This window comes from Equus quagga, chromosome 6 (assembly GCF_021613505.1).
Source record: "Equus quagga isolate Etosha38 chromosome 6, UCLA_HA_Equagga_1.0, whole genome shotgun sequence".
Lineage (NCBI taxonomy): Eukaryota > Metazoa > Chordata > Mammalia > Perissodactyla > Equidae > Equus > Equus quagga.
In genome coordinates, this window is record NC_060272.1 from 73,231,587 (window position 1) to 73,243,784 (window position 12,198).

Here is a 12,198-nt window from a genome sequence, read left to right on the forward strand (position 1 = left end):
CAAACTGTGTCTCATTCATCTATCTTCTCCAGAACATTCCATCCCCCAGCGCACTCAGTGACCTGGCCACTGAATTAGTGAAGGAAGAGCAACTACACAACGTGCTTTGGTCTGGAATGGGAGAGGAAGTAATTATTACCATCATAAAATTTTTATCTAGAAAAACAAGTCCAGTAGATCTACTAGATGCTTTGTAGGACAGCTTGAAGGGGTGTTTACTTGAGTTTTCAATAAACAAAATGATAGTTCATCATAAGAAGGAACAAGCAAGCACAGACAAACTTCGCCTCTGGAGAAAATAACATACGTGTTCCCACTGCGGGAGGGCTGGATGAATGTTTTCACACACGTACAATCTCAGTTTCTAGGGAAAGCCTCTTACTTCTCTTTGGGCATTATTTAGACTTTTAAGGAATACCTGCAGACTGTGTGTGGGGTATGCTCAGCCAAGGAAAGACCACACAGAGGTCATGGCAACACCAGGTGAACTCCTAACCAGGTGATCTCAGAAGGGCCTAGTCTGAGGCAAGAAATCTTGGGCACCATTTTGTTTACCACCCTCCCCAGTTCATGCACATGAAATCTGATGGTAACAGACACACTGTAGCCCACAGAGAATTCTGATACTCCCCAGCTGGATATTTATAATCATTTTATTGAAAAAGCGCTGGAAACACACACAATATATATTTGCTTCCTGATGCCACCACATGACCCTGGACAAGTCATTTCACCTCTGAGTCTTGGTTTCCCCATCTGTAAAACAATACTTTCCCTGCCTACCTCTCAGCATTTTGTGAGGATCAAATTAGACTATGTTAAAGTGTTTTATGAAGTAACAAACTGGAAGAGAATTCTTGCTATCAAAATTGCATAGCTTTCAAAAATTCCCTATGTAGCAGAAATACTTGGGAAAATAATGAAATTTTTATGGTCTTAAACACTTTTGCTTGCTTTTCCCTCTCTTCTCCACACCTGAAATACCTTATTTCCACTTAACTCTACCTCCACAAAAACAGCCACTATCTTGACACATTTTACCATGTTATTATGTACCACTTTAAACACACACTAAAGCAGAGAGACTAATCTAGTTAACTTAATGTGTTCCAATACCCAGCTCCAACAACAAGCAATGTGTGGCCTATGTTGTTTCCTGTTCTATAACACATCAACTGTGCTTGCCACCATCCTGGGTTATTTTGAAGCAAATCCCAGATAGCACACCATTTCATATAAATGAATTTCTAAAATATGACTTTTTAAAAAACACAAATACTACCATCATGCTCAAAATATTAACAGTAGCTCCTTAACATCATCTAATAACCAATGTTCCCATTTCCTCAGTTATCTTCCAAATCTTTTTTTTTTTGGTGTGTGTGTTTGAATTAAATTCCAAAATAAGATCCATACTTTGCAATTGGCTGATATGTCTAAGTCCTTGATAATCTACAGGTCCCCCTCCATCTCCTTTTCTCCCCCCAAATTGTTTGTTTGTTTGCCTTTTGACTTTTGCAACCTTGTTGTTGCTGCTATTGTTGAGTAGATCAGCTGGTTTGTCCTACAGAGTCTTCCAGAGTCTTGGTTTGCTGATTCTGCTCTCATGGTGTTATTTAATATGCTTCTCTGTCCTTTGTATTTCCAGTAAATTAGTAGTTAAATCTAGAGGCTAGAACAGATTCATTTTTGCCCCCCAAGACTAATTCACTTATAACGTTGTATATATTTCCATCAGTACAGTTCCTAATGTCTGGTTGTCTCTTTCAATTGATCATGACTGCCTTCATCCACTGATTCAGTAGAAGCTGGGAAAAAGGTGATGTCTATCATATTTTATTTATTAGCTAGAATATTTTTATAAAGAGAAACTTCCCCTCATTAACTATTCGGCTATCTTGAGGTACAGACTGAATAGGAGAAGGAGCTAAAATGTTTTATTCAGTGCTTTCCTTACCAGATTTCAAAATAATAGGTAGTTTCCCAGCATCCTCCAAAGTGACTTGCTTTTTGTATCATCATGCTCTCATGAACATTCACGTATTTTGGTGAGTATTAATCCACTGCAGCAGCTATGAATCTTATTGATATTCAAACTCTTTTTTTTTTTTTTACCACAGTATTGTTTATAGTGGCAAATACTAGTTACAAAGTGAATGCCCATCAGTGGGAAATGGCTGAATAAATCATGGTATAGCCACACCAGGTAGCCACTGAAAAGAATGAGCCATATCACTGACTTGAAGGTATTTATTTCTATGGCATACTTTGAGTAAGGAAAGCAACACGCAGAAAAATAGGCATAATGTAATCTTATTTTTAGAAATTCATACAAGCACATATGCATGTATATGAATATACATTGGTATATGATTACAGTCATGTGTTGCTTAATGATGGGGACATGTTCTGAAAAACGAGTTGTTAGGTGATTTTGTCATTGTGTGAACACGATAGAGTGTACTTACACAAACATAGATGGTGTAGCCTACTACACACCTAGGCTATATGGTACTATCTTATGGGACCACCATCCTATATACAGTCCATTGTTGACCAAAACATTGTCATGCTGCACGTGACCATACATGAGCATAGAGGAAAAATATGGAGGAATAAATACCAATATAGGTGAGCCATCTATAGTGGATTAGGGCTCAACACTCATTCTCTTCCTCTTAGTGTGCCTTCCTATAGTGCAGAAGATGGAAAGCTAAGAATGTCATGCTTGGACATCCCTACAGGCAAACAGACGCCTTTGTGTGAGATGTGGGAGGAGAAAGTGGGGCAAGGCCCACTTGGGCTGCTTTGGCAGTTTCTGCTGACAAGCACTTTCACTTGTCACACTTTTGCATCCGTTGAGTTGCCCACGTCTGGTCACTAGCTTCATGGGTGTGGAGGGGCAGAACACAGGGCATCCATCTAGCTGGTGTGGATCTAGCAGGCAGTGGGGCTCTGGAGCTAGCCCTTCTGAGGTAGCTGTTGATCCCTGGACCCCAGCTTTGGTGGTACAAGCCTGGAGCACGCAAGGGGAATGGAGCTCCCAGACCTTTGAAGAGGCAGCAGTTCCCCATGGGGTGCTGACACTCATCCTGGAGGCACAGTCTGGAGCTTGCTGCTACAGTCCTTCCAATGATTTCATCAGTGCCTGCTTCCCTGAGCCAAAAGCTAATCTGCCTAAAATAACTTGATTCTTGTTTTTTTGCAATCGAAACTGTGATTCAACAGGTCACCAGTCAGGGGAGGAGTGAGAGGCAGTTGTGAGAATTTAAATATAAGAATATATGAAAGTGCCTTGAAAATAGTGGTATCACTATTATTTACTTTAAATGCCATTCAAAACTAATCTATTATTCCTTCTAAATAACTGATCTACACAGGGACTTTCAAAAGACATTTTAATGCAGAAAGGGCACTCCACTTTGGAGCTTCTCCAAGGCAGAACGTCTTACCAGTGGGTGTGGATGTGGATTTTGGCGCCGGAAGCAAACTCCTGCGGGGTGTCGTCACACTGGAGGATGCTGGAGGGGCTGCCCGGCTGGCCCCCTTGGGTGCGTCTTTGGAAGGCAGAGCTGCCTTCAGAGCCGGCTGGTCTTCATTCCCAAAGGTTGAACCTGTGGGAGGCAGACAGTGTGTTAATTAGAACTTCATAAAAAATGGATGGACCCCCGCCCCCCACCATTTGCAATTGTCAACCAATCCTAATGCCATCCTCTGCTTTAGAACTTCACCTGACTCTCAGGGAGTGGCTTGAAAAGTACTCTTCTGGGAATGGATGTGGAAAAGAGCTCCCTTTAGTCACTGTAGAAAAGTCTGTCACTCAAATCCCCTGTGCAGGGGGCTCCACAAGAGCCATAAGCAGCCTCACTCCTCCGAAGATCTTACACAGATGCACACAGTCACACACACACGTTTTGCTTATGTGGATGCGTAACTGTATAGGTATATGATAAACATTTACTTGATAACTCACAGAGAATGAGCAACCCTTGTTTAAAAAACAGTGTGAGTGACCCAGGAGAAGGGAGAATAAGAATACATACATGTACCAATAGTCCAAGAAGTTGATTCAGAACCCCCTGAAACCTAGCTAATTTTACTTTTAGAATAAGAGGCTTGGGAAGAAGGTAGAGGGGTGGGGAGCATGGAGACAGAGAATCTCTTAGAAATTCATGCAAGCTTTTTCTTTGAAAACCTGAGGCCTCACCAAACTGAGAAGACCCTGAATTAAAGGCAGAAGACAGTTATTGATAATTTCAGCTTGCCATTCAATATAGAAGCAGACTCTGTCTATAGGACAGCTTGTTTATAATCGACCGCTCTGACACTGAAGATATGGCACACTGGGATGTGTGTCAGGTTTAAAAGCGCAAAGTGGTTGTGGCCCAAATTTTTCTCCCAGGTCTTTCCAAGCCTACTGTGGTTTATACATTTGTAATCTCTTCAAGACAATGATACCACCATCTATTCCCTGTTAAAGGATATATCTTCTAAATACACCTCTGAGTACAGCTGCGAGGCCTAATCTATTAAATTAGGGAGCCTGACTATACTGAGATTACTGCTTGTTTGGAATAAAACTATCCAGTTAGGAATGTGACCATGTACTGTGAAAAATAAGCAATGACAGCTGCAAGACGTACACAGAATTTTAGGGAAAGATTAAATTTTCTGTTTTCATCATTTTAAAGGCATAGTCATAACACCCTATTTAGATAGGGCCTGCATAAAAATGATAACATTATTAAAATGGCTTTAGTGTTCAAAACATCCAAGAGTTTTATTCAACCACTTGGAGTAAGAGATTGTTGCTTTTCTCCTTTTGAAGACCTGAAAATCTATTTAAAATTGGTGAGATTAGTATTGTTTCTAAAGAAAACTGTATTCAGGAAGGAAAAACAATGAATGTGCTATTTCCGAACACAGAACCTATGCCCTAGTAGTCTTGTATGGTGCTGCGCAAGTTTTTAAATAGGTCTCAGCAGTGCTAGGAGAATGCATCTGATCCATGCAAACTCCACCCAAAGGATCTGCGCTGTCAGATCCTGAATGTCAGATAGAAGAACAAGCACCTGTTTGATCCAAACCTAGTCAGGAAAGGGACACCATGCGTTTATAAAGCAGTGAGTCAGTCAGCTTCAGGATCACGGAGTAGGCTCACCAGTCCAAGCCTGGAGCTCAGAGAATCTCCAGAGGTCTATAGGACATTTCAAATGGGGCGCAGGGCAGAGGGGCTCAGCCAGTAGAAACATTTCACATGGAATTATCTAATGTTTAGCCTACTGCTGCCATACTGCCAGAATAATCTATTCACCGAAATGTGTAGTAGAAGCTGAAATGAGCACAAAACTTCTCACACAGTCTTCTATTGAACAATTTATTCAAGTTTCTTATGAAGGGAAATGTTTTATATCCTTGGTAGGGTTCAAATGCCCTTTTATCAAATCCTCTTGTGCCTGGCATCATTCTCGCACATGAAATTTATTATTCAGTGAACATGTCAGTTTAGAGATTTGGCCGCCTTCCCGGCTGGGAAGTAATTCAGTCGCTTGAAGTACGAAGTGTCAAGGAAGCTATGTACTCCCCACAGAGACAGGTCTTGAATTACCAAAAAATAAAATAATAAAATAAAACTTTATTTTTGTCCATTATTGTGGGATACAGTTGGCAGTAAACAGTACCATTTTTTGAAAACCAGCTTAAGGTGGCCAGTCATTAAGGACATATTATTCAGTAAATGAGAAGTACTCTGAATTTGGAAATGGCTGCTGAATTCTATAAACGCTCTGGTACTTTGCAACAATGCAGACAGCATTAAACCATCACTTGATAAGATGAAAGAAACAACTGGAAATAAATAGACTGTGCTTGTGTGAGCCAGAAAAATGTTCTGGAGGATTCAGCCAGCGGAAGTGGTCCATGTGTCTAGTTCAGTCATCTCATTCCCAACCAACCCTCATCTGCTCCGACGTGAATGAGCCAGATGATAAGTGGTGCAGACTTGCGAGTGAGACAAGCAGGGTGTGGATGCCACGGCCTCTACCCCCACCGCTCTGCACCTCAGTTTCTTAATTTGTTATGGGGATAATGATAAGCAACCTCACACAGGTGTTGGGAGAATTAAAAGAGCTAACGCAAGCCAATTTTTAAAAAGTTGTATCCATTGAAGGATACAATTGTCTTTTTTCTCAACTGCAACGTAATTGAAGGAAGAGCAAGCACAGATTTCAGCAAACATGCTGAGCACCAGTTATATTCTAGGCACTATGTTAAATGATGGAGACATAAAGAAAAATAAACATCTTGAAAAAATAAATGTCAAAATAGGTGGTTCTAAAAAGGGGCAGCACTACTCCACAGGGGATCAAAATCTGTGGGGTTATCTTGAGCTAAAGCAATACTGACAGTTATTGGCTGGGGCTGTCAACATCTCTGTTCAGTAGACATGCAGAAATGTAAGAGACCAGGGCGAACGGGGGTTAATAAATGTTAGCTGAGGGGTATGAGGTAAGGACAAAAGACAACATTTTCAGTAAACAATCACATGCCACAAAGGAAATTTTCCTACACCATCCTTAATTCTGTGAGCGGCCAGCTTATTTTCCCTAATTCCTTTCCTTGTTCCATGCCAGTGGTGCTCCCCAGGTTTGTCACATTATCAGCACCAAAGTATGAAGGTATCCCTCTGATCATAGTAACCAAAGCATGACAGCCTCCTGCTTCACTGCTGGATAGAGGCCATCTTTAGTAGATTTCCAAACCATCATACTATCAACTTACTCTTTGGAAAGTGAGATATCCTTCATTAGAGTGTGAGAATTTGCACTGTATATATTCCTCATGGTTATAGAATCTGGCTGGGTTCAGTTCAATACATAAACCTAATTGCTACACATTTTTCTGTTTAAACCATCAGGACAACAGGCTCATTCAGCACCAAATCCTAGGAGAAAGCAATCTTCTTCTTCCTCCAGGGACAGCTCCGTGAGTCCATTCCTCGCAGTGTTTGAACATCCTGAGTTGATCAACTGAATCTAGCAAAATCTCATGGAGTTGGATCCCTACCTCACGTCATATGCAAAAACTAATTTAAAATGGATCAAAGACCTAAATGCAAGGGCTAAAATGATAAAACTCAGAAGAAAACATAGATGTAAATCTTGATGACCTTGGGATTAAGCAATGGTTTCTTAGATGTGACACCTTAAGCACAAGTAATGAAAGAAAAAAATAGATAAATTAGACTTCATCAAAATAAAAACATTTGTGCTTCAGAAGACACTATTAATAGAGTGAAAAGAAAACCCAAAGAATAGGAGAAAATATTTACAAATCATATATCTGATAACAGTCTAGTATATAGACTATATAAAGAACTTCTATAAATCAACAATAAAAAGGCAAACAACCCAATTAAAAATGAACATAGGATTTGAATACACATTTCTCCAAAGAAGATATACAAATGTCCAATAGGCATATGAAAAGATGGCCAACATCACTAGCTATTAGGGAAATGCAAATCAAAACCAAGAGATACCACTTTAAACTCACTAGGATGGGTGTAACAAAAATTACAGACAATAATAAGTGTTGGTGGAGATGTGGAAAAACTGGAATCTTCATACATTGCTGATGGAATTATAATATGGTGCAGCTGCTTTGGAAAACAGTTTGCCAGTTCCTCAAAATGTTAAACATACAGTTATCATATGACCCAGTGGCTCTACTCTCAGGTTTATGCCCAAGAGACTTGGAAACATATGTCTACATGAGAGCCTGTACAAAAATGTTCATAGTACCATTATTCATAAGAGTCAAAAAATGGGAAAAACCCAAATGTCCATCAACTGATGAATAGGTAAACAAAATACGGTATATCCATATAATGGAATATTATTCAGTCCTAAGAAGGAATGAATTATTGATACAAGGTACAACATGGACGAATCTTGAAAACACTATGCTAAATGAAGGAAGCTAGGTACAAAAGGCCACTTATTGTATGATTCCATTTATATGAAATGTCCAGAATGGGCAAATCCATAAAGGGAAAAGCAGATTAGTGGTTGTTAGGGGCTGGGGGAAAGGGAATGAGGAGTGACTTCTAATGGGTAAGCACTTTCTTTCTGGGGTAATGAAAATGTTCTGGAATTTGATGGTGCATAACCTTATGAAAACACTAAAAACTTCTGGACTGTAGACTTTAAAGGGTAAATTTATGGTATTTGAATTATATCTCAATGAAAAAAAATCTCATACATAAGTTTTTTTTCCTCGATCCCCTGGTTGGAACAAGTTCCTCAAATTGTGATTCAGGTCTCACCTCTCCCCTGAGGGACTCCTGGTGTTCTTTTCTCATGCAGTCATTATTCTTATTCCCTGTCCTATATGCCTACACTGTGCCTACGGCTGATCCCAACCAGTCTGTCCCAGTGTTGTTCTGTCTCCTGAGGGCATACTCTGTATAAAACAAAAAGAATATTTCTCAAACTCACTATTGCATCCCATTCATTATAGCAGAACACTCAGGCTCCTATGTGAGGAGGATGATACTCAACTCATCTCCAAACCCCTTCACCCTTCTCATCAACTCCCTCCAAAGTAGGTGTAGTCTCAGCCGCTCTGGTCCTACACCACAGAGAGAGGAAGACACATGCAAACTCGGGCCAGAAAAGGCTGCACTCAAGGAATGAAAGTCTCTCAGAATTTTAGGCACCAGGAGGAGGAAGTGTAGATTTATAGGATACTTGATATCCTCCTATGAAGTAATGAGTGGTGCCCACTCAATCTTCTCACAAGGACAAGTCTGACTGTGACCGAAGTCAGGGTGAGAAGGTAGGGTTTCTGACCCATATTCCAATGTTCTTTTCACCACTTCACTTACCAGGAATGCCAATCACTGAGCCTGAACTTTAAAAAGAAGGAAGAATGGCAATGAGGTACAAATACTAACCAGACCAGAACGAGGTTCTTAAGGGGAAGGCTGAGGAAGAAAAGCAAAACAGTTATTAATAGTATGGGGGCATTACAGCCAAACCGTAAGAAATATGTTCCACTGATTTTGAATATTTATCCATAGTATAATGATTAAACTACTCTCTTCACTGATTTTTTTTTAACAATCCCAGGCAATCAAGTTGTACAATGCTTTGGCTGCATGATTGCCTAATTGATGCATCTTTCATTGATTTAGCAGCATTCACCACTTGGCAGCCAAATTTAGTTTAATTATTAAAGTACCAACTGAATGTTTTATTTCCCACCTTCTGCATATTTTAATCCAGGTGTATATTTCATTCCTCACACTAAAGAGCTAAAGTAAACCTGCTATCTTACCATTTCAGCAAAGCTGTTTCTTTGTCAAAATGAAGTAGACTAAGCCATCTATGTGCCAGGCTCCACACCAGGCAGGGGGCACAGGACAGACATGGTCCTGTTCTCGCCAACTTACATTCCAGTGGGGGTGATGCACAGACCACAAGCAAGTCCAGACAAATAAAACCACCACAAACTGTGACTAGTTATGAAAGAAACACAAGGGGCAGAGCTAGAGGAAAGACTCCAGGGTGAAGGAGGGGAACCTGCTTTAGGCGGAGTGACTCGAGAAGATTTCTTAGAGGAGGTAACATCTAAAGTAAACATTTCTCTCAGCTGTACACTGGCTCCAATCTCCTTTATTCTTTATTATTGACCATCATTGTTCTAGAAACTTGGAACTAACGTGCCAGAATCATCCTGAACCTCTCTTTCCCTTGTATCAACCAATGCAAGTCAGTGTGCTTCCATTTCCATTATGGAGTTGAAATTTAAATCCCTTGCACGCTCCTATGCCTGGCACCCAAGTCAGCCCCTTACACCTCTTGGAGAGAGATTGGCATCAGCTCCTCTCTTCCCCTGGGTCCCTCATTCAGTTCATCCTTCTCACTGTGCCCCACTATTTTTCCTAAAACACAAGTGGCTCAACGTAGTCTTCCAGATAAAGCTCAAACTCTTCTTTCTGGCATTCAAATCCTACCATTATCTGGTTCCAAAGTATTTTGCCTGCCTTACTTCCTGCCGCCACATCCAGCACAGTGCAAACTGTGCACAGGTGGGGCTCTACCCTGTGACTTCCTGCCCCGCCATAAACAAGGCTATGCTGGAGAAATATTTGCTCATGAATGAAGAAAGTACTGAGTGCAAATCTGTCCCATGGGGCCAGTGCTTCCTTTCATCACTCTTTTTCTCAATTTCTGAGCCCAGAGACTCTCTAAAAGCTTCACACTTTCCACAACAGCTCCTGTGAACGTAGTCACGCTGAGCACAGCCAAGGTGGGGCATGTGCTGCTTAAAGGTGGAGACTGTCTATAGGACAGTGTGGTGGTTTTCAAACATTTTTGAAAAACAACACATAGAAAGATAAACATCAGAGCTTATCAAGTTTAATGGTTTTTGGGTCTTTCAGCCCAAGCACCACTACCCCCTCTCCCCAAGAGAAGGTAGCATTTACCTAATATTTTTCACTATATCATATTTCGATTGTTGCTTTAGTCTCATCTTAAGCATTAAGCTCTGGGTTGACAAAGTTTGAGAGGCTAATAGTTAAGTGGTTAAGACTGCCTGGGTTCAAATCCTGGCACCAGCTCTTACTAGTTTTCTAACTTTGGACAAGTTGTTTCATCTCTCTGTACCTCATTTCTTCATCTTTAAAATGAGGATAACAGTGGTACCCACTAATTAGAGATGTTGGATTAAAAGAGTTAATATATATTTAAAATAAAGTGCTTAGAATAGAATCTGGCACACATAAGCACTCAGTAAATGGAAACATTGATATTATGCCCATTAGGCCAACACCGAGCCTCATTCCAAGGTCATCAGTCTATCCATGCTTCCCTTTTCTTCTCGTCACCAATCTCGCATGGCTTCATATCTTTCCAAGGCAATAACTGCGATCACTCTTGGCAGCCTGGCTGTGAAGAGGCAACTCTAAAGAACCATGGTTCTTTATCCATCTTTCTCTGGTAACCTAAGTCCTAAGGAAAGAAGGAGAAACATGCGGTACGCATTTCACCACCCCCACTTCATCTGGAACAAATGTTAACTCCTTACTAAGCCAGGGGTGGCCTCAGAGTCTTTCTCAACACAGTACTCCAGGAGCCCAGTAAATGACTCCAGTCCTAGACCAGAGGACATGTCCTCATCTACACTCAGCATCCTGATCAGGTGGCAGCACACACTTCTATAGGCCAGGTGCTAAGTGGAAGGTGATTCCTCTAGCTCCACAGGAACTACTGGATTCCTACTGCAGGGCCTCAGATCCTGAACTCTTCTGGCTGGATTTTGACCACAAACTGTTAACAGGAATAATCATAAGAGTACCATACAGGAGAGTCATGAATACCACAGGCTCTGAATAAATCCAATACCAGTTTTGAAACTTACTAGCAATAGTCTCTTTAAAAAGTTAATTGATAAAGCCTCTTTTATGAAATGGCTTATTATTTATTTACCCTCTGTCGTCAGCTTAATCTGAGAATTAAATGAGAAAATGCATATAAAGCACTTTGCAAAGAGCCTGGTACAGTATTCACTAAATGCTAGCTGTCATCACCAGTATGAGCACGGGCATCAGCAGAAGCAAGTCTCTTTTATCAGCTGTCATTTCTTCAAGCTCCTCATCTATCCCACATGACCCCAATTTCATGAGATCCGGTCCCATGCAATCCCTATGGAAATAACCTTGAGACATCTCGAACTCCAGACGATCTCTGCGAATAGCGGGTACTGACACTGCCACTCATCTCGACCTTCCCAAGTTCCTACTGCTTCAAGAGGTAGTTTTTTCCCAGTGTCCCAGGGCTAGGCATAATTACCCCAAATTTCCCTCTTTTGACATTGATCACAACTAAATCATCACAGAGGAGAAAAAAAGCTTTGTCCTTCTACTCTCTATTCCCCCGCCCCCCAGGCACTCCAGAAATCTTCCACTTCTTCTGGAGTTCACTCTGATATACAGCAGAGAGAGTCGTCGTTCTTATTTCTGCTCAGGAAATGGGGGAATATGGGTGCAGATGAACCGGTAAATGAGATTCACAGTCCAGGGACACAAATGCAAAAGGAAAAGTAGGCCTGTATGAATGGTGCCCGACAGCTGTGACATTCTGTGACATGAGTAAGTCCTTCATAGCCTGATTAAATGCCACCTTCTCTACA

General features: G+C 41.0%; 1 protein-coding gene across 5 annotated transcripts in view; it reads right to left on the reverse strand.

The window, feature by feature from the left end:
* The window catches only part of MTUS2 (microtubule associated scaffold protein 2), a 558,867-nt gene that overhangs the window by 184,010 nt on the left and 362,659 nt on the right, over nucleotides 1–12,198 (reverse strand). For all 5 annotated transcript variants that reach the window (XM_046663636.1, XM_046663639.1, XM_046663638.1 and 2 more), the window contains one exon: nucleotides 3,453–3,614. In XM_046663636.1, coding sequence (XP_046519592.1) covers nucleotides 3,453–3,614 — 162 coding nt within the window. The remainder of the gene's footprint in view (nucleotides 1–3,452; nucleotides 3,615–12,198) is intronic.